The following is a 24,121-nucleotide window of genomic DNA, read 5'->3' as shown; positions in this document are numbered from 1 at the left end:
GTATGTGTGTATTGAGAGAGAGAGAGAAGGAGAGAGAGGGAGAGAGAGAGAGATAAAGAGAGAAAGAATGAATGCAAGAAAGAAAGCACAAGTACCAATGTTTGTAAGAGGGAGCCAAATGGACCATTCCAGGCAGAAAGAATGGGTGAAAAGGCCATGAAACAGGAATAAGTTTGGCATTAAACAACAGCAAGATGGTCCCTACATGTGTTGCTGGAATCTAGGATTGGAGCCAGGACTAGAATTCTGACCTAGAGGGGCAGGTAGGCCATGAAACACATAACAGGCTGTGTTGTGTTTATAAAGAAAAAAACAGAACAAAACAAAACAAAAAATCAAGCGTATTAAAAATAACTAGCAGAAAAAAAAGAACAAAATTAAATCTAGGTGGACAGTCATCAGTGTCAGACGTTACAGAGGAGTTAAGGGCAAATATTTGTGAAAAGGCTACTGAAAATTGTAAGCAAGAGGCTATGGATAACAAAGGACATCTGGTAGCAGAGTGCCTAAGGCACTTGACTGCTAACCAGAAGGCTGGCGGTTCAAACCCACCAGCCACTCCTCGGAAGGAAGGCTGGGCAATCCTTCTTCCATAGTGATACTGCCTCGGAAACCCAAGGAGGGGTTGCTGTTGAGTTGGGTCCGACTTGATGGCACATAACAACAACAACAACAACATGGATAACAAGGACAGGATTAGTAACAAGCAAGAGCCATTTTGTTGTTCTTAAGACAGTCTCCAATCTGGAACGATATTTTTGTTACTTAGAGGCCATACAGGTTCATCAGGTCAATGTCACTGGAAAGCCTGCTAATGAGTATAATTTTCAGCAGGCTGAGCTGTGAAGACACAATATCAGAGATCAAAACTAACAAGACACAGTCCAAAAGCCACTAAAAATGATCCTTCCTGAGGGATCTCAATAATAGCCAGTTTTAAATACCAGACAATGAAATTTCTGCCGGCGAGTCTTTCTGATTCTAGCTTATCTTTTATATGATTACACATCCTCTGCTCCATCACCACTAAAGTCACTAAATTAGAATAGTAACACTAACTAAATTTAAAAGTTCTTCTAAATAAATAAACTTCAAGATTACAGTGAAAAAATGGAAACAAGGGAAAATATATTGAGTTTTCCATAAAACTAAATTAAAAGTACTGGTGGCCATGGTTGTTAAAACATTTGGCTGTTAACCAAAAGGTCAGCAGTTTGAACCCACCAGCTGCTCCACAGGAGACAGAGGCAGCCTGATTCCATAAAGGTTTACAGCCTTTGAAACCCTATGGGGCAGTTTTACTCTGTCCTATAGGGTTCACTATGAGTCTAAACTGACTTGATGGAAGTGGGTTTAGATTTGGTAAGGAACTTATTTGCAAGGGTCAGTCAAGATTCACCACCATCATTTACCAGTTGTATAACCCTGAACAAGGTACTTATTATCTCTATGCTTGTTTCCTCATTTGTTAATGGAAACAGATGAGCTACCACCTCACAGAGGTGATATAAGGCATAAATGAATTAGTGTTAAAAGCATTTAAATAATGCCTGACACCAACTAAATACTATGTAAATGATACCTACTATTTTTTTTTTTTATTAGGATTTGGGTGAAGATTTACAGAGTAAATTCACTTTTCATACAGCAGTTCACATATACTTTGTCTCATGTCATTGACCAAAATTTACAATGCAGCAGCTCCCCTCCCACTTCTTCCCCATAGACCTCCTCCCAGTGTCCATCCCTTCATACTCTTCTGCACCCTGAGCTATCTCCCTGTGCATAAGCAGCCCTTCCTTCTCCCATGATTGTACTCTCCAGGGCGTGTGTCTACTTCAGGTAAATGTTTAACTCACATGCCTGTACTTTGTTTGGCTGGAAACCACAGTTGTGGGTTCAATTCCAGACCTGAAGGGCAGCTAGGGGCCATAGTCTCAGTGGTTAACACCAGGCTCCATTGGACCAGCAAACCTGGTCCCCACCTTCTTTTTTTTTTTTGCCTCCAAATGATTTTGAGTTTTGTACCACATTGTTCTCCCTCTTTATGCAGGATGATACCTACTATTAAAGTAAAGGCTTACCTTACATTCTGGGGCTATGTCTTTCCTATTCTTTTCATGTTAAAGTGAAGGAAAAAAAAACCGACTCATAGTGACCCCTCCTTGGGTTTCTGAGGCAGTATCACTACGGAAATAGATTGCCCAATCTTCCTTCCAAGGAGTGGCTGGTCAGTTTGAACCGCCAACCTTCTGGTTAGCAGTCAAGCGCCTTAGGCACTACACCACCAGGACTCCTTTTTTTTTTTTTTTAATTCTTTTGATGTTAAAGTGAAGGAAAAAAAAATGGACTCCTTAGGCAAGAAATTACTACTCCTTAAAATGATCACACATTATCTTCCACCAAAAAGTCAAAATGGATGTGATTAAAATTTCCCACAAACAAAACAAAATAATCTAACAAAGATGAAAGTAATTTTGAGTTTCATAAAACTGTATGCCAATCCCAAAGTATATAATATACTTACCCTATATTCAAAATCTGCAAACTCTCTGCCCCCACGACCTCCTCTGAATCCACCACGAAAGCCTCGAGGAGTGGTAAAGGTACCACCTCTGCCACCACCACGCCCTCTGCCACCACGGAAGCCAAGACCTCCTCTACCTCGGTAGCCCCCACGGCCACGGTTTGGACGAAGTGGGATTCCAAATGTTTCAGCATTTAATCTTCTTTCTTCAGCCCATGTTGGTCTCCGTTCTCTATTATAAAAACAAAAGATATTTAAAAGAACATTCCTCAGCAAAAGTAAGTAGACCTCTTAAAACACTTAAGAATAAGTTTAACCAGGGAGGTGAAAGACTTGTACAATGATAAGTATAAAAACACTGCTGAAAGAAATTAAAAAAGACTTTAGTAAATGGAAAGACATTACATATTAATGGAAAGACTTTATATTAAGATGGCAATCATACCCAGTGATCTACAGATACAATGCAATCGAAATTTCAACAGCTTTTCTTACAGATATGGAAAAGCTTATTCTTAGATTCATATGGAAAGTCAAGGAGTCCCAAATAGCCAAAACAATCTTGAAAAAGAACAAAGTAAGAGGGCTCACACTTCCCAATTTCAAAGTGTACTACAAAGCTACAGTAATTAAACTGTGAAACTCTTGTAAGGATAGACATAATATCAATAAAATAGAATTAAGAGTTCAGAAATAAACCCAAACGACCAACTGATTTTTTTTGGGAAAAGAGTGACAAGTTGATTCAATGGGGAAAGAATACTGTTTCGTCAATAAATGGTGCTGGGACAAACAGATCTCCATGTGCAAAAGAATGGAACTGAACCAATACTATGTATGAAAATTAACTCAAAATGGAACAATGACCTAAATGTAAGAACTAAAACTATGAAACTTTTAGAAGATAGCATAGGAATAAATCTTCAAGACCTTGCTGTTGACAACAGAACCTTAGATATGGCATCAAAAGCAAGTAATAGAAGAAAAATTGGATAGATTGTACTTTAACAAAATGAAAAATTTTTGTGTATCAAAGGACTTTATCAAGAAAGTGAAGAGATAATCTTCAGCAGAAAATATCTGGAAATCATATGTATTAAACCCTTATGGTTTAATATCCAGCATATATAAAGAATTCCTATAACTTAAAAAAAAAGTAAATAGTTCAATTAAAAAAATGGGCAAAGGAAAAAAACAATGGACAAAGAATTTGAACAGATGTATCTCCAGAGATATATCAATGGTTAATAACCAATGAAAGATGCTCAATGTCACTAGGGAAATGCAAATCAAAACCACAATAAGATAGCACCTCGCACCCAACAGGGTGGCTATTGTGAGAAAAATGGACAATAAAGATGTTGGTAAGGATGTGGAGAAACCGGAACCCTCACCCATTGCTAGTGGGAAAACCAAATGGTGTAGTTACTATGTAGAACAGTTTTGTCAGTACTTCAAAAAAGTTAAAACATAGAATTAGTACACGATCTAGCAATTCCAGTTCATATGAACTGAAAGCAAGAACACAAATAGACACTTACACACCAATATTCACTGTAGCAATAATTCACAAAGCAGTAAAGTGGCAACAGCCTAAATGTCAATCAATAGATAACTAAAAAGCCGTAAAGCAAAATGGATAGTGATGACGGCAAGCACCATAGGGTCAATGAACGATACATGTAAACTATGGTTAATGGTAAACTTTCATTACGTGTATTTTATCACAATAATAATAATAAAAATATAAAGTAGGATTCATTTCCAAATTAAGGTTGAGTAGTTTCCAAAGATCAAATAAAAATAAGCACCCTGCACCTTATCTAAATCATCATAATTGGTCCATGATGAATTCAATATATGCCTATAATAAACAGTCTTAAAATTCATGTAAAAACGACTGATATTGGTTTCTTGCAAATACATTTAAAAACATGACATAGCCCCCAAAATAAAGGGAATTTAGGAATAATGGGATTGGCAATTGATTCTACTCTCCACTCAGCCTCAATGTAAGGGAGGACAAATCCAGGAAGGGAGAGCTTTTCTCAGTAAGTTAAGAGATGGAGGGTGTGTTCCTGAGTCTCAGTGATTCTAGCCCAAATTTCTGCATCTGGTGTCAACTAACCCAGCAAATGTCTCTGCTCTTGTCCTTAAGGAGGCTAGACAATTACAAGACTCAGAATAATCTCCCCACCCCCTACCCGTCCATGTTTAATTTGCAGTAGACAACTGCCACCAGGTGGCACTAATTGTAGCTAAGACAAGGACAATTCAGACTGGGCAGAACTTCTGGAAGACTGAGCTGGGTTCTTTCATTAACCTCACAATTTGACAATTTTCTGGACCCACATTTACAGAGCTTTACTGTTATCAGTAAATATTAGCACTTTGTGGCCCTGGCTTCAAGTGAACCACAACATAGAGGGGTAAAGAAAAAGGTCTTAGATGTTAGATGAATGCTTGTTTTAATTACTAATTTTTCAAATATAAACACACTCTTAAATAAAAGTATATGGTTACTTCTTCTTTTCAAGGAAAACTATTTTAAATTAGTATGTATTCTTTTAGCAAAATAAAACATTAAATATACTTCCATAGTGATACTGCCTCGGAAACCCAAGGAGGGGTCGCTGTGAGTCAGATCTGACTCGACAGCAGACTGCTAGGTACTTTTAAAGTCCCAAACACCACTGCCGTTGAGTCGGATCCAAGTCATAGCGACCCCTCCTTGGGTTTCTGAGGCAGTATCACTACGGAAGTAGATTGCCCAACCTTTCTTCTGAGGAGTGGCCGGTGGGTGTGAACCGCTAGCCTTCTGGTTAGCAGCCAAATGCTTTAGGCACTATGCCCCCAGAGCTCCTAGGTACTTTCAAGCTTTCATTAAACCTTATGAATTTATAAGATATCATTTTACACTTCAACATCCTAAGAGTATAGAAACAGCTTAAAAAACTGTACCTATTATCATCACAGGAAATATTATCAAAGAAGGATTTAGTTTTGTCATAATAGCAATTAGGTCCGAGTGGATCTTCTTCATCAGCATTTCCTTCACTATTTTGGGTATCGACTCCTGAGTCTCCTTTATCTTCACCATTTACAGGTTTCTCCTGCTTTTCAAGTTTATCTTCTAATGGAAAACAAGCACACATCATAAAAGTCAAGACTTGTACAAATAACATTCAACAATTAATCAGAAAAATAAAATCATTGGTCAAAAAAGATTATTTCTGAGGAGAAAAATTTTGTGTACCAAACCTTACCTTTTAATTTAAGCTTATTATGAAACTCTCTATCAATTTCTTCCTTGTTAAACTGTGCATTTGCACTTTCAAAGTCAAAGTCTTTCTCAAATTTCATTGGACCATCTCGCCGAATACCAAATCTTCCCCTGCCACCTCGATGAGCCCCACGCCCTCTTCTTGGAGCTGAAGGAGCATTAACTATGTAGAGTAATAAAGAATATATACAAAAGATATTCATTATGTGATAGGTAGTTCAAGACAGAAGTTATTACTGTCATCTTTATATTAAGTGATCAACAGAAATGCTTTAAAATACTTTAAAAATTGTATACACAATTGTATTTGTTTTTTAATATAAAATAAATTAAATGTTACTATTATTTACTATACTGAGAATATATATACATATAGTGTCTATTCACAAATATACTACTGATAGAGCATACAATCAGACAAGCTTGGAGACTTCTGCACTAAATGTATACTCCTTGAAGGTAGGGATTTTGTTCTTCTTATTGGAATATCCCTAATGCCTACAAGTGCCTGGCACAAAGTAGGAACTCAAAATTTAGGAAGTGCAAATAGAAATAGAAAAAAATAGGAGAGGTTCCTCGTATCTATCATCCACGTTCCCCTCCCAGGTAATATCTTACTACTGGACATTATCAAAACCAAGAAACAAAATTATGAACTACAGACCGTATTCAGATTCCATCAGTTTTTTTTTTTTTTTTTTAAATTGTGATTTGGGTCAAAGTTTACAGAACAAATTCACTTTCCATACAGCAGCTTACACACACCTCGTCTCATGACACTGACTGCAATTTCCCACAATGCCACAGCTCCCCTTTTTCTTCCTCCCCGTAGCCACTCGTGTCCTTCCCTCCCATACATTCCTGTCCCCAGACCTGTTTCCCTGTGCATACATAGCCCTTCTATTCACCCATGACTGCTCTCTCCAAGGTACCTAACGTAAATGTTCAGTTCATATGCCTGGTCTTTTGTTTGGGTGGAAGCTACAGGAGTAGGTTCAATTCCAGACATGAAGGGCAGGTAGGGGTCACAGTCTCAGTGGTTCCATCAGGCTGTATCAGACCAACAAACCTGGTCTCCCCTCCCTTTTTCTTTTTTAAATGATTTTGAGTTTTGTTCCACACTGTTCTCCCACTCTATCCAGGATCTCCTACATAGATCCTCCTCTGAGTGGTTGACAGTGGTAGCCCGGCACCATCTAGTTCCTCTGGTATCACAGTTGCATAGGCTGAGGATCACATGGTGTACCAGCTGCTTGGACTAACAGTTTCCAGCATCTTTGGTTTTCTTCATTCTTCTTTGTTCTGGACGAGGGGAGACCCAATGTTGCATTTAGATGGCTGCCTGCAAGCTTTTAAGATCCTAGTTGCCACTCAGCAAAGTAGGACCTGGAACAATGTTTTTGTGTAGTATGTCATGCCAATTGAGCTTGATGTCCCGTGTGACTACAGTCCTGAGCCCATAGGTCCAACTACTCACTCCCTCTAGGTAACTGGCTGTGGCCAAGAAATGAATACAACCTTGTCCCTTGTCAGCTCTACTATATACCTGGGAATTCTTATAGAACATACAAATACACTTGTAGAAACATTGTCTGCCAACCTTATACATAGTCTTGGGCACACTCCCCTCCTGCACAGACATACCTAATAGTTTAGCCTGTCTACCCATCTATCCACCTGTAGATCAACAACTGCCTTCACTGACAACAGTACTGTCTGTGCAAAAGGGTTCATCTTTCTTGTCCGTACATGTACCTCTGTCTTTCTCTTCCTCAATGCCACCATGCTGATCACTCACATTTGGTACATTGTCCTTCTCTTCACCCAAATCAATACTTGTCTCTACGCATCCAACAGTGTTCCCTCCTCTCCCCTCCCACCCCTGGTAACCAACAAAGAAAATTTCCTTCCATATATAAACCTTTCCTTGACTCTTTACAATAACAGATCCATACAATATTTGTTCTGTGATTGACTTATTTCACTCAGCATAATGTCCTCCAAGTTCATCCACATTATGCCGTGTTTGCAAATTCTATGTATTGTTTAAAATTCCATTAGTTTTCATATACACTCATTTGTTTTGAATGTCTTTGTGTACAGTTCTGTGACATTTTATCACATGCATAGTTTTGTAAAATAATCACCATAGTTAAGATAAAGAATTTTTCTGTCACCAAAAGGAACTCCCTTGTACTTTATGGTCACCAACTCCTGTCTTTCATTTTTTAATTTTAATTATGTACCATACATTTAAAATGTTTTCTTCATTAAGAAGTATAGGATGGATATGGCTTTTAGATCTAAGCAACTTACCTACTTGTTTCTTGCTATCATTTCTAAGTTGTTCATTTTCTGGCCTTGAAACTTTGTGTGCTTCAACTTCAGAAGACATGTAAAATGATAAATCATTTAGGACATATCGTTAAAAACTTCTGTAAGACAGAAATTGGGAAAACCCTCCAAAACAAAACTTGTGCAACGCCCATAAACATCCATACCCCACCACCACCACTTGGAGTCAAAATGGAAAGACTGAACATTCTGTTAAGCTCAGCTTAAACTTGATTATGATCATTGACACAAAGTAAATATTTTTAATGAATATAAGGTAAATGGAAAATGTTGATCAATTAAAGAATAGTAAATAGCTAAAGTTCTACCTCGCCTGTGCTCTTGATTCTCTATTGCTTTTTGGCTGGTAGATGGCAAAGGCCTGGTTGATACAGGGCTCCTTCTCCCAACAGGTGCTGGAGCAGGTAAGTGGGCTGTGGCGGTCTGTACTGCTTGTTCCATAGTTGGGCTTTTTCTCAAAGGGTCTAACTGAGGGCTTGAACGACCTAGAACGTAACCAAAAGATAAGAAACTACCCTATCCTTTGGGGATTTCAAAATAATCTAGATTCTACAAGAAAAATGTCTAGAGTTTTATTTCTACCAACTTAAATTCTTAGCTCAAATATGAATCTGCCTACTTAAAAGATCCCACCACTTGTCTGTCAGTTTGTTGTACTGTGGTGGCTTGGGTGTTGCTGTGAGGCTGGAGGCTATGCCACCGGTATCTCAAACACCAGCAAGGTCACCCACGGTGGACAGGTTTCAGTGGAGCTTCCAGACTAAGACCTGGAAGAAGGAATGGGCCATCCACTTCTCAAAATGGCCAATGAAAACCTTATGAATAGCAGTGATGTGACATAGTACTGGACTGGGCAGTATTTTGTTCTGTTGTACAAAGAGTAGCTATGAGTCAGAGCCGACTCAATGGCACCTAACAACAACACTTAAAAGACCAGAGCTCACAACTGGTTATCCTTAGTGGGCTGGTCACCAGGTTACTGCAGTAGAGAAGCATAAAACAAAAACAAAAAACAAACTTTTATCTGTATTTCTACCTAGTAGAAGGTTTAAGTTTTCAAAAATTGCCACATATATATGCTAACCTAACAACTGTAAAACACTACTTCCTGGTATAAAATTCCCTAAGAATACCATCAAAGATCATGTTGTAGGCAGGTCCAATGCAGGCTTACCTAACAACCACACTCATAAGATTATGCTGACACTTCAGCCATTACTGACAGAAGCTTTAACTCTTACAGTATTTTCTGAAGATGTGACTGAAGTACTACCTTTATATCTAAATTTTTTATTTTAAGGAAGTAAAGGACTAGAAAGTTAAACAGGTTTGAGGAAATTTTTGCTTAATATGAATTGTGTAATTAACAAACCCCACTTTTTCTTTTATTAGGCTGAAACCAGTCACAGTACACATAGAAGAATGCTCCATTTTTTTTGCCCCTAAAATGTTTATAGCAAATCTCTGCTCAGGGTATTCTCATAACTCTCGATACTGTACCAAAATAAAATGTTTCCTTAAAAATCTGCTCATTTTATGTGGAAATCTCCCCAAATATGCTGTGAATCTTACTACCAGGCTGTGCATGTTTGCACTGGTTCCAAACAACTGGTAAAATGGTGAGTGCTGACAATATCATGTACTCAGATGTTGGAGGTATAAATATTCACCAAATTTATAGTTGTCTAAAGTGTGCAATTATAAATTTATATTACTATTTCCAGCCCAATGCCTAAGTTTACTTTGCCATTAATAAAAGCAATGTAATTTTCCCACACATTATAATGGGAAATCATGGTGCTATATGTATTTTTTCGCCTATAAGAAAACATTTTAGAACCATTTATACTTGTAAAACAAGTGTTTATTTATATTAATTGCTACAAAGTCTTTCTAGTTTTACAATAGTACATTAAGCGATCATTTAAGCTCATAAAACTTACTTCATCAAGGCTTTTCTTTGAGAAAAGATCCTGTGACTTTCAAGGACTAAAAATCTATAAGGATGGGGCAATCATAGCCAGTAAGCTCATTCTTGAGTACTTAAAAAAAAAAAAAAATGTACTATTATAGTCTATTAGTCACGATACCAATTTTGTTATAAATAGGTAAATTTAGGTGATGTTGGGCATATTATCAGGAATAAACCAATAAACTAGTTCTGCATAATAGAAACACACCCCTTGAGCGATTTTCACATCTTATTCACAACTCAAAGAATAGAGGTGTGTTTTATTTTTGTAAAATTTTGAAATTTTAGTTGATGAAATTTAAAATGAGGATTCCTCCTTCTCTGACATAGCTTTCTAGAAATATTCCATTAACTTTCATCTAATAAATATGTACTTAATTGTGATTTGGGTGTCATTTTGCATAGCATATTCATTTTCCATTCAACAAGTCATACACTTGGGTTTATGACACTGACTGTAATCCCAACAATGTAACAGCATTCTCCCACTTCCTCTGTTTCCCATTTCCCTTTGTCCTTCTGTCCTATCCCGTCCTGCTTTCTGAGCTTTATCCCCGGGCATATGCTGCCCTTCTGACCTCATATGACTGGTTGTTTTAAAGAATGCATGCATAACTCCCTGGCTACGGTTCACCTTATAGGGCTGTCTACTGTTTGGCTAAAAGTTGAGCCCTACGGTTGACTTTGGTCCCAAGTTTCAAGGCTGTTCTAAGGATCACAGATAGCATGGGGGATCCATCAGTCTCTTTCTATCAGATCAGTAAGCCTGGGCTTTTCCATCATTTTGAGTTTTGCTCTACATCCTGCTCCCACTCTATCCAAGACCTCCTATTGTGATCCCTTTCAGAGTGTTCAGCAGTGGTAGCAAGGCACCATCTAGTTCCTTTAGTCACAGAGGCATGGAGGCTGGGGCTCATGTGGTCTATTAATCCTCTGAATGAATTTTTTCCTTGTAATCTTTAACTTTCTTCATTCTTCTTTGCTCCGGACAGGGAGAGACCAATAGTTGCACCTTAGATGACCACTCACAAGCTTTTAAGATCCCAGTTGCTACTCACCAAAGTAGAACGCAAACACTGTCTCTGTGGACTATGTTATGCCAGTTGATTCTTGCTGCCCCCTGTGACTACAGTCCTGAACTCCCAGGCCCAGTGACTCCTTCCCTCAAGGTGTTTGATTATGGCTAATAATTCTGCATAACTTTGCTCCCTGTATGTTCTACTATAGTAAGAGATGTATTTGCAGCACATATAAATACATATGTAGGAATATCCTATCAAACTGATACATATTTGTAGATACAGACACATTTACCTTCCCACTCTTGTTCAGCTTGCTATCTACTTGTAGGTTATTGTTATTACACGATTGTGTATGTAACAGTATTTACCTCTGTTGCCTTTAATTCTTGTGTTCCTCCCAGTGACTTCCTTTGCCGTGATCATTTTGTGCTGATTTCACCCCTATTATATATTTCCTTTCCCTTTACCCAAGTTAGTATGTGTCTATTTCTAAATTCTTATATATACCTTTAAGAAGTACCTCAGATTCTGTTGTGGGTGGTCTATGCTGAGAACCACTGCTCTAGATGCTGTGAGGATGCTAAGGAAGACTCAACAGCATAATGAATAGTTTGTTTTTCAGCTAACATTTCAATTTCATCAAGTATAGTTCATCTTCAGTGGTGAATCTGGGGCTGATTTAACATATTTAAGTGAATGTGCAAGTGATATAATTACAAAAAACATGTCGAATTTAGACACTGTGTACCATTTTAGTTTCATAATCTATGAATTGCACAATAGTCTAAATGAGTTAATACTATCATATTACTTGGGAGAAAAATTAAAACAGAACCAAATACAAAATTATACATGTGATTTATAAGGTGTAAAAGTTTTTATACTCAGAGAAAGATAAAACCATTATAGAAGTTTAGAAAGGAAATATATGAAGGATAAAACAGCTTACCTTGTGATAACTGTGGTTTTAGAGATCTTGTATCCTGTGTAAAGGCAGAACCAACTGCACTACTTTGGGATAAGGTACCACTGTTTGATGTTTCTGTTCCAAAGGATGTCAAAGAGCTTCCGGCTTTGAGAGTTTTTTTTTTTAAAAGATAAAAACAAAACAAAAAACCACAAAACTTTCAATTATGTAAAATATAGCATTTTAGTGATAATGCTTATTTTATGCCCCCTCTCAGAACACTTGTTCAAATTAATAATCCTATAAATTATATAATAAAGTACATAAAACAAAAGCTTGGGAAATGTTTGATAATATAGAAAAAATTATATAATCCAGAATCTTTAGATAAAAAATTAATTTTTTAAGAGTACTGCCTGTACAAACAATGTTTCTACAAGTGTATTTGTATGTTCTGTAAGAATTCCCAGGTGTATAGTAGAGCTGACCAAGGGACAAGGTTGTAGTCATTTCTTGGCCACAGCTGGCCACCCAGAAGGAGCAAGTAGTTGAACCAGTGGGCCTGGGACCATAGTTGCAGGGGACATCAAGCTCAGTTGGCATAATACACTACACAAAACATTGTTCCACCTCCTACTTTGGCAAGTAGTAGCTGGGATCTTAAAAGCTTGCAAGCAGCTATCTAGGTGCAATGATGGGTCTGGGTCTCTCCTCGTCCAGAGCAAAGAATAATGAAGAAAACCAAAGATTCATGGAAACAATTAGTCCAAGCCACTGGTACACCATACGATCCTCAGCCCATACAACTATGAGGCCAGAAGAACTAGATGGTGCCTGACTACCACCATCAACCACTCGGAGGGCGATCTATGTAGGAGATCCTGGATAGAGTGGGAGAACAAGGTAGAACAAAACTCAAAATCATTTGGGGTGGGGGGGGTGGGAAAAAAAAAAGAGGGACCAGGTTTGCTGGTCTGATAGAGCCTGATGGAACCACTGAGACTATTGCCCCTAGTTGCCCTTCAGGTCTGCAACTGAACCCACTCCTGTGGCTTACAGACAAACAAAAGACAGGCATATGAAGTGAACATTAACACTAGGTAGATACACTCCTTGGAGAGAACAATCATGGGAGAATAGAAGGGCTGTGTATGCACAGGGACACAGCTCAGGAGGCAGGAGTGCATGGATGGAAGGATACAGGGAAGAGGTAACTATGGGGAAGAAGTGGAAGGGGAGCTGTTGCATTGTGGTAAATTGTAGTCAATGTCATGAGACAAAGTGTATGTAAGCTGCTGTATGCAAAGTGAATTTGCTCTGTAAACTTTTACCCAAATCACAATTAAAAAACAAACAAACAAAAAAGAGTACTGCCTACAGATGGGATGGTAAAGACCAACATCAGATAGAGAAATAGCAGAGATGGTAAACTCTAAACCAACATTAAGGTTCAATTATTTTAATTACAAGTATCTGCACAAATAACCAAATTAGCAGATATGTCTACTGGGAGTTGTCCCAGCATTTTCATGGCAACAGACAATGGACTCCAGCTTTAATGCTTCCCCTCAGGATGTTACTTATGGCTGCATTTTGCCTCAAGTTAACAGCATAAAGTTCTGATAATATGAGTAATAAGATCCCTAGAAGGGGTCACTTCTCTGCCATACTAGGTTATGTCAATCTTACCCTTTATGTTTCCATAGTAATTATAGATTATTCATTTTTCATATACTGTACTTTCTTGTTAGTTATTTAACAGCCAGAATAGTCTTTAATAAAATACAAATATAATCACACTTCTATAAAGCTTAGAGCCCTTTGATGGCTTTCCATTGCCCTGAAGATAAAAGTTCAAACTACTTACCTCAGTCTAGAAGGCCCTCCTTATCTACTTCCGTCTCTCATCATTTTTCTTATTTTCACCAGTTTAGCCCACAGCAGTTTACCCATTTCACCTTAAAATATTTTTTTTATTTTTTTTATTAGGATTTGGGTGAAGATTTACAGAGTAAATTCACTTTTCATACAGCAGTTCACATATACTTTGTCTCATGTCATTGACCAAAATTTACAATGCAGCAGCTCCCCTCCCACTTTCACCTTAAAATATTTGAAGATTATGATCATGACCCTTGCAGTCTTCTCATTTTCAGGCTATGCAATTCAAGTTCCTTCAACTACTATTTGCTACACATGGCCTTTATGATTCCTTTTTGTTGTTGTTGGGGGTGGGGAGAGACACACTACTAATTTAATTCTGGTTGTTCATATCCTTCCTTAAATTGGCACACTGAAACATAGTACAGTATTTCAGATGAAATACTGGGACTCCTTTGGAGATGTAACCCAACCAGGCTATAGCCGCAGCCAACCCAGGAGAGGGCTAACATAACCTCCTACATCTCTGGTAACTGTTAGGACCAGTGCTCTCAGTAATTCTGTGGGCAGCTGAATCCATTCCATTATCCTTAGCATTCCTGGGCAATGCTCAGTATATAAGACACTCTGATGATGATTTCCAATCTGCTCTGTGCTGTTTCACTGACTCAACCACCTACTGCTTACCCCTGAATTATCCATTCAATGGTTAGCAAACTCTTCTATTTCCTTCATCTCTTCTCTGACATTCTGGTCATACCCCACTTCCCACCCCAATTCTGCTATTGATCAAGGTCCATAATCTATCTCAAATTAAATTTTTCGTGTATGGTCTAAGGCAGAGGTCAAGGTTCATTTTTTTTCCCCCCAAATGGGTATCTAGTTGTTTCAGCACCATTTGTTAAAAATATGTTCTTCTCCAAGGAACTGCACTGGTATCTTTGCTGTAAATCAATATTTGCTGCTGGCTGTCACTGTCGTCGAGGCGGACCCTACTCATAGCAACCCCTCCTTGGGTTTCTGAGGCAGTATCACCATGAAAGTAGATTGTCCAACTTTCCTTCCAAGGAGTGGCTGGAGGGTTTCAACCGCCAGCCTTCTGGTTAGCAGTCTAATGCCTTAGGCACTACGCCACCAGAGCTGTCAAATCAGTATTTACATGGGTCTATTTCTATTCTCTATCCTTGTATAAATAATTGAGTTCTGATTACTGTAACTTTATAGAAAATCTTGAAATTGGGTAGTATAAACCTCAAACTTTATTCTTCAAGATTGTTTTGGCTATTCTAGGTTCTATGTATTTCCATAAAAATTTAGAAACAGCATGCCAATTTCAATTTTTAAATTGAATAATGGGATTTTGTCAGAGATTATACTGAATCTATAAGTCAATTTTAGACAATCTTTGCAATATTGACATTTTTGGTCAGAGTGTAGTGCCTAAGGCACTTGACTGCTAACCAGAAGGCTGGCGATTCAAAGCCACCAGCCACTCCTCGGAAGGAAGGTTGGGCAATCTACTTCTGTAGTGATACTGCCTCAGAAACCCAAGGAAGGGCTGCTATGAGTCGGGTCCTACCCGATGGCACATGACAACAACAACAACAAGAAGTGGGCTGTCCCATGAACTGTAAAATGTTAAGCAGCATTCCTGGCTTCTATCCCATTACATGCCAATAGTCCTGTCCCCACAACCTTGTAACCAAAAATGTTTTCTGTTGTCAAATATCCTGGGGGCAAAATGATCCCTCAACCATGGAGAACCACCATTACAGAGGTTTTAAAAGTATCCTTTGTTAAATTCATTCCTGGGTATTTGATGTTTATTTATTCAATTCCAAGTGGTGAGTATTTCACATTTCATTTCCAAATTATTTGTTCTAGATAAAATATTGGCAAATTGTTGCTGTAAGTGGCTAAATACTAAGTCTTTTAGGCTTTGTGGGTCATCTGATCTGTCCTAACTACTCAACTCTGCTCCTGAAGAGAAAGCAGCCATAGACAACATGTAAATGATAGGCGACACTGACCAGAGCAGACCCACTGCCGTCAAGTCAGATTTGACTCACAGCAACCCCTCCTTGGGTTTCCAAAGCAGTATCATTATGGAAGTAGATTGCCCAATCTTCCTTCTGAGGAGTGGCTGGTAGGTTTGAACTGCCAGCCTTCTGGTTAGCAGTCAAATGCCTCAGGCACTACGCCACCAGAGCTCCCAGGTGGCACTGCGTTCCGATAAAATTTTATTTACAAAAACAGGCAGCTAGCTGGATTTGGCCACGAGGCCACAGGAGTTAGTTCTAGAGTACAAAACCATAGCTTATTTCTATATATATACTTACATGTATCCCCTACTATTCTTATTTCACTTATTCATTCTAGTAGTTTGAATATTCCTTTGCATTTTCTATGCACATAATCATGTTACAATCAAATAAAGACAGTTTTAGTTCTTCTTTGCAAATCCTTAAATAGAAATGGAGAGAAACATCCTTGTTTTGCTTTACTCCTGTTATCAGGGTAAAAGTGTTTAGTTTTTTGATCAGATTAAGAAAGGTCTCTTCCATTTCAGTTGCTGATAAATGGGTGCTGAATTTTATGTAATGCCTGCTCTGTATCTGTGTATCTGTTGACATGAGCACAGTTTTTCTCCTTTATTCTGTTAATATGATAAATTACTAATTGGAAAAAAAAATTACTAATTGATTGTCAAATGCCAAAACAACTTACTGGGTGTCATTCCGTCTAGGCCCTTTCTATGATCAAAGTCAGGAAATAAACAGTTTTAAATCATGAGTTCGTACTCTACTTCCTATTCACATTCGACATTACAGGGTTCTTTCTCACCCTCCCCCAAGGGCAAGGGTAAAGAAGTTCTGGTGGCAGAGTGTCAAAGGCATTTGACTGCTAATCAGAAGGCTGGTGGTTCAAACCTACAAGTCATTCTGCAGAAAGAAGAAAGGGCAATCTACTTCCGTAAAGATTTATCGCCTTGGAAACCCAATGGGGTTGCTATGAGTTGGAATTGACTTGATGGCAGTGGGTTTGGTTTGGTTTTAGCAAGGGTAAGAACACTGCTTCCCAACATCAGTATATTTACTCACTGGCCCTATCCTATAATACACACAAAACAGTTTCAGAACTAACACCATCAATATCAATATCAATTATAAACTTAAGTCAAGCCCAAGATCTCTTAACAGTTCTATTTGTTCGTAGAATATATCCTACTATGCAGAGTAATAGGAGCTCTGGTAGCATAGTGGCTAAAGCACTTGACTGCTAACCAGAAGGCTGGCGGTTCAAACCCACCAGCCACTCCTCGGAAGGAAGGTTGGGCAATCCTACTTCCGTAGTGATACTGCCTCGGAAACCCAAGGAGGGGTCGCTATGAGTCGGGGCCGACTCGACAGCACATAACAACAACAAACAACATGCAGAGTAATGAATTTAGAAGTGACTTCATACAATTTTCTTTTCCATGTGTTATCAATTTGATATATAGTTAGCATCCATTGTCCCTGCTTATATTTTAGAATTTGCTTTTTTTTCCCACGCATTTTTGTTTTGTAAGTAAAACATTTACATCATTCAAAAGTCTATATAAAAAGAATATGCAGAAAAAGGAATTAAGTAATTTCAACAAAACTTGTTAAGAGTACTAATGAGTATCAAGATACCCTTGAAACTGGATTTGTGATTCAGTGGAACAAGGAGTAAACTGATAAATGATCATTTTAATGAGGTCAAAAAAGATTAAGGGTTAGAGTATGAGATTTGAAAAGCTGTTCTTTACTGTGAGAATTTTAATAAAGGTGTATTTGTAGACATAGAAGTAAAAGTTGATTACATCTAGCTCTTGCATACAATGGATAGTTTGTCATCCAATCATGAGGAAGGCTGTCATCAGCTCAGGCCTTCCTATACATTCTCATTATATTTTAGTATTTCTTAATTATCATTATAATCAACAAAGCACCAAGCCCTCAAACATGCAATGTCTGAGCATTTCTCATAGGTGGGTGTTAAACATCATAATCATTCAACATAATATATACATAATATTCCTTAATGGCATTAGTTCTCCATTACCACCTCCCTTTTGAAAATCTATCATATGAGGGAGGAATATTCATTTTAAAGGGATGTATGTAAATTTAAAATTATAACCAATGAAAAGTGGCAATTAGATTTATCTAGGTTAAAAGGTAACTATTACGAAAGTTGATCTTCATAGAACCATTAGTCATCAAGGACATTAAATAAAGCCTTTAAAATAATAATCAAAATGTGGTCCTGACATCATAAAAAAGGTTATAAAAGGAACATCAAACAATATTTCTAAAAGTTGTGTTAAGTTTTCTATACTTCTGTGGTAAAGACAGGGAGATTATATACACACACACAAAAGCAGCACGTACCAACACCAACAGCACCAAACTGCTGCCCGACTATTGAACTTGGACTGAACTGACTGTACGTCGGCATCCTGCCAAAAGGTCCATAGGAACCCACTGATTGGAATGAAGAAGTAGAGGAGCCTAGTGAAGACTGAAGGAAAATCATGGGTTATTTTTCCAGGCTCTAAGCAACATGAGTATAATGGAAAGAAGTTGAATTAAAAGATAAAAAAATTAAGTTACAATAATTGGACACAAAAGCAATTACATTAACTTAAAACATGCATTTAGTATTAAAATAGTTGAACAACATTCTGATTTCAGTATTTGCACATAAGAGCCAATTACATTCAACGTGATTTACAAATACTTTTTTCTATAACGTATCCTTTGAGTTAGAATTTTATATTAAATTTAGGGAAGAACTGAAGAAAAATTACTTGAATAAGTAAAGTAACTCTGCTTAAAGAAAAAATCGAGAAAAATCATTTTTATAATTACTAGGCTTTAGCTTAGTATTGACATAAATAAAATATCTCACTTTTCATTATATTCTTATTTTCAATCACTGGAGATGTACTATTCACAGTCGTTTTCTTTAAGAACATTTTATAAATACTTTAAACACACACTTTATAAATACTTCATATACTATTTCATCTTATTCTACAATACTTCATAATATAAATATAAGGCTATTGGGATATAAACTACTGACACCAGGTCCTTATCTGTGTACTCAATACTACCAAATGAACGAGTAAACAGATCAAGTTGAAGATTATGGTAGCTGGATTTGTGCTCTCTTCATTTCTTTCTCACTCCATAAAACTGATTACTCAAATAACAGTCCCCAAGAGAATTATCAAAAGATATACGAAAAAGGTAAGATAACATTAATGTTTGCTATAGAAGAAATCAGCAGTCAGCTCTATTAATAAGCTCTCTTCTCTCTCCATTTAAGAGATTCATAGTTTCTCAAGATTCCTTCATACTTATTCTCCCCAAAATAAGATTTTAAAAAGTGGGCAATGGATAGGAGTGGAGAATTTCTCTAGTTTAAACTACAGGAATAAAACTTACCATTTCTTATTAAAAAGCCTATCTCATATTTAGAAAAAATACATAGTAAATAAGTGTTAAAAGGTACCTTCTCTTCCTCCCCCCTCTTTTTATATACCATTGTATATTTTATTTTGACAAGTTCATTAGGCGTTTTCTTTTAATAGCTGTAAGACAGTAAGTCAAATCCTATTTAAGATAATATTTGAAGTATCTATTTTGTGCAAACTTTTTACCATTCACAGGATGAGAAAAAGTTAATTTAAAATAAGCTAAAAGTATTATGAGGAGTTCTAGTGGCATAGTGATTAAGGCATTCGGCTGCTAACTAAAAGGTTGGCAGCTCAAACCCACCAGCCATTCCGTAGGAGAAAGATGAAGCAATCTGCTTCTGTAAAAAGATTTACAGCCTTGGAAACCCTATGCAGCAGTTCTATTCTGTCCTACAGGGTCACTGTGAGTTTGAATTGACTCAATGACAGTGGGTTTGGTTTCTTCATTTTGGAAAAGCATTACAGTGCTGAAAAACCACCAAGGAAATGATAAAACAATGACTTCCCACAAGAAATAAGGTTGAGAACAAAAGGGATCCAGGAGAAAAACCCTATACAGAGACCATATGCTTTCTATCAGGTATGCCCTCAAATAAAAATAGTCCTATGTGAACCTGATTCTTTCTGTTACAGCTGAGATTCAGAAACTATCTCTACACTTCTAACAGGTGTGCAAACATATGTACATCTTCTTTAATTCATAATTTGCTATTTTCATCATCATTTCTATTCTTAATAAAATAACCAAAGTTTTTAGTTCTCTTACTGAGAATACTTAGCATCTCTAAATATCTTATTAGGGAATTCAAGTTTATCTATAGATGTTAATATTCTTTTATGTTTCTGATAGCTTATTATAACTTACAGTGTATTATGTAATATATACAAAGTGATTTAGCCCCCCCCCCCGCCTCCATTAAACCTAATAATTCTACATAAGGGCATCCATTACCATGCTGGTTTATAATATGAACCATACATGAATATAATAAAATGGCATGAATCCTGGATTATGGAGCCAGACTACCTGCGTACATTCTAGCTCTACTTCAACTTCCTTACTTGTAAAAATGATGAAAATGATGGCAACAAGCTCAGAGAGTACTGTGAGAATTAACTTAAATTTGTACAAGTATAGCCAATTAATGTAATAGCTGGAAATAACTTACACACCTATAAAAAGGTAGACTGGCAAAATCTGTGTGCTATATTTACAACAATGACGAAAATAAATAAATAAATACATAGATAGATAGATAAAAAGCAGCTGCTGAGGCTGCTTATGTACAACCAAACACTTCAGGAATTTGGTTCCTTGGTTTGGAGTTTTAAGTGTCATGGTTTCATGGGACATCCCAGTTAATGGCCTAATGACATATTCAGTGCTTCTGTTCTACCTCCTAGTGCCTGGGTCCTGAAAGTTTGTAAGCAGCCATCCAAGGCACTACAGCTAGTCTCTATTAGCTTGTAGCAATAGCAGGAGGAGGAGGAGAAAGAGGAGTCGTTGTCAGGAACAGAAGAAGGAAATGGAATGTGTAACTGCCTCCATAAACAACTGCCTCCTTTGTCATGAGACCAGAAGAACTAGATGGTGGCTGGCTAACAATACTGAACATTTTGATCAAATATTCTATAGAAGAATCCAGATGGAAAGGGAGAAAATACAGAACGAAATTTCAAATTCTCATGGACTCCAGACTTTGTGGAACCCCCAAAACTATTGCCCTGAAATAATCTTTAAACCTTAAACCAAAAATATAGCCTGAATTCTTAAACCTAACAACAGTTCAGCTTAACTAGTAAATAATGTTTGCCTTGAGCACCGTGTTCTTTTAAGAACTATCTCTATGGTAGCAAATCGACAAAAGCACTTCTACTTCCGAAAGACAGAAACCTTCCAGAGCAGTGAGTTTATGTTAATGGGGACGGGAGTAACAATTTGGAAAAACAGGGTGAGAATGGTTGCACAATTCAAAGAATGTAATCAGTGTTACTAAATAGTACATGCAGAAACTGTTGAACTGGTGTATGTTCTGCTGTGTACGTTCTTAACAACAAAAATAAAATAAAGTATAAAATCAACTCCACACACACACGAAGTATAAGCGCCTTGAACAGTGGCTGACTCTTAGGCCTCTATAAATGTTAGCTGTTATAACTGTTGTTGAAATTAGCAAATATTTTATAATAAAACTAAGTTCCTCAGTTCCAACTCCGACCCAAAGAGTAAAACATAGATAAGAGTATTATCTAGGTAACTGCATAGCTTGAAAGCTACATGAACATTCAACTGAGAGAACTAGAAAACAAACAAAAAACTGGAAAGAGGCAAAAGCCAAGATTAGCCATGTGCATTAGGTTTACTCACATTCTAAAACAGATTTACCCTTAGTTACCTGAACAATAGCTGGGTCCTGAGGCAAAGAACATTGTGGTTTTGGTGGCTCACAAACAGTGAGGTCTTTAATATCACTTCCACGGAATATAATGTATTCAAAAACTTCATCTCGAGGTGGTATTGGACGATCTGTTGGTCTGTCTTCTGTACCAAAGGACCGAACTGGTGAGAAAATAGAGGATATGAGGTATGTGTCTATTCATCGTGTTCTGGTAGTGCCTCTTAGAAGTAACGTTCCAAGTATTAAACAACAACTCTTAAATCAATTTCATTTACAAGTAAGTTCCATTTACAAAAAGAGACTAGGTTTTACCTCAAGCTAAATGTATTCAATTTAAAAGGCTATATTATGCAGATGTACCCTTCCTATATTTTTATTTATCTAATTTTTTGGTGGTTGTGGTGGGACAGATGTTAATAATATCCTTTCTTTCATTGATTTCTTTAAATAATTTATTTGTTATTGAGAATATACACAGAATATACACCAATTCAACAATTTCTACAATCTTCGAGTTGTTCAATCATTCTCATCTTCCTTTTCCAAACTGTTTCTCCCTCCTCCATTAATAGAAATTCACTGATCCCTAAGGTTCCTATTTTTCAAGTCATGGCTGTCAATTTGATACCACAGAGATAGTTCTTAAAAGCACAACACTCAAGGCAGACATTCTTTACTATTTAAGTGATTGTTTGGTATTAAGAAGACTTCAGGGAATATTTTTGGTTTAAGGTTTAAAGATAATCTCAGGATCTTGGGGTTCCTGAAAGTCTGGAGTCCATAGAATCTAAAATTCTTTTCTGCATTTTCTCCCTTTTGATCAGGTTCTTCTATAGAACCTTTGGATCACAAGATAGTCAGGCATGTTCCAGTTCTTCTGGTCCCACTGGAAAGGAGGTAGCTGTTCATGGAGGCAATCAGTCATACATTGCATTTCTTCCTTCTGCTTCAGATTCGCCTTGTTGATTTATTTTTAACATTTTACTCAGCAAAGTGAAAAATTAGCACCCTATGTCATATTTGGAAAGGGGCAGAGCAGCATGGATTCTCCTTGAAACACTGAAGCTTCAGGACTCAGAGAAGACAATGAAGGTATTGTCTGTCTTGTTGAGCCACAGGTCCTCTAGTAACCAAGCAAAGCAGCTGTCAGCTGTACAGTCCCATCACACAACCTAAAATGCCTTGAAAACAAAGACAAAAACAAAAAACTACCTCACAATTAAATATGGCCATTTTAACACCTCAGATAGTATTAAGGAGCTGTGGTAACATAATGGTTACATCATTTGGCTGCAAACCAAACAATCGACAGCTGGAACCCACAAGTCGCTCCACATGAGGAAAATGAGACAGTCTGTTTCTGTGAAGATTTACAACTCTGGAAATCCTATGGGGCAGTTGTACTCTGTCCCATAGGGTGACTATAAATTTTGGAAAATAGCATCACTCAAAAGATTTCTGACACACAACTTAGATCCACTGACTCAGATTTTCTGGGGACAGGATGCAGAAATCCCCACATTTTATTCCTCAGGAGTTTCTTATGAGTACCTGTTGAGCTTCACTGGCTTGGAAGACTTCTAAAAATGTGTATATAATATAGTAGTTTCAAATAAGGATATCGAAGAGATCATGTATTACCTATTTTAAAGAGTATCCTGGAAGATGTATGCATTTTTCTGCACAACAGGTCCAGAGTTAGATTCAGGATATTATTTTAAATACCATGTTTTCTTATTCTAAAAATTCTTTTTAAGTACTTGTGAAATTTCTAAGAAAGATAATGGCATAGATACAGGGTTAGAGAATAACACCCCTCCCTAAAACAGAATAAAAGGAAGTTAAAATATTCCTAAATCAGGAAAAGGTCTCAAATCCAAAACCCAAAACACCCACTGCCAGTGAGTCAATTCTGACTCGATAGTGACCCTCATAGGATTTCCAAAGCTGTAAATCTTTACAAAAGTAGATTGCTCCATCTTCCTCCTGTGGAATAGCTGTTGGTTTTAAACTGCTGACCTCTGGTTAGCAGCCAAATGCCTTATTCACTGGGCCACCAGAGCTCCTAAATTCATGCCACAATTTTTTTTTTAATTTTTATTGTGATTTGGGGAGTTCCGGCAAAATGGCGGACTAGGCAGAAGGACTGCACAGACCCTCTTCAACAAAGAAAAGGGAAACCAATTGACACAGACACAGAAGATAATCTTGGACCCCTGAGCCTTGAAGGGAAGGATACAGAAGTAGACTAAACCCCAACTAG

At 37.3% G+C, this 24,121-nt stretch overlaps 1 protein-coding gene across 1 annotated transcript in view; it reads right to left on the bottom strand.

The window, feature by feature from the left end:
* Window positions 1-765: 765 nt before the first annotated feature.
* The window catches only part of LSM14A (LSM14A mRNA processing body assembly factor), a 35,605-nt gene continuing 12,249 nt past the window's right edge, over window positions 766-24,121 (bottom strand). Inside the window, exons 2-10 of the mRNA XM_007957952.1 lie at window positions 21,856-22,019; window positions 18,366-18,495; window positions 12,109-12,231; window positions 8,474-8,650; window positions 8,127-8,192; window positions 5,794-5,973; window positions 5,489-5,660; window positions 2,528-2,759; window positions 766-840 (exon numbers count right to left, since the gene is read on the bottom strand). Of these exons, the coding sequence (XP_007956143.1) occupies window positions 766-840; window positions 2,528-2,759; window positions 5,489-5,660; window positions 5,794-5,973; window positions 8,127-8,192; window positions 8,474-8,650; window positions 12,109-12,231; window positions 18,366-18,495; window positions 21,856-22,019 (1,319 nt within the window). The remainder of the gene's footprint in view (window positions 841-2,527; window positions 2,760-5,488; window positions 5,661-5,793; window positions 5,974-8,126; window positions 8,193-8,473; window positions 8,651-12,108; window positions 12,232-18,365; window positions 18,496-21,855; window positions 22,020-24,121) is intronic.

Source organism: Orycteropus afer, unplaced genomic scaffold (assembly GCF_000298275.1).
Source record: "Orycteropus afer afer isolate SDZICR_OR568_19922 unplaced genomic scaffold, OryAfe1.0 scaffold00827, whole genome shotgun sequence".
Lineage (NCBI taxonomy): Eukaryota > Metazoa > Chordata > Mammalia > Tubulidentata > Orycteropodidae > Orycteropus > Orycteropus afer.
Note: the sequence above shows the minus strand (reverse complement) of the source record. Positions and strands in the feature narration are given on the sequence as shown.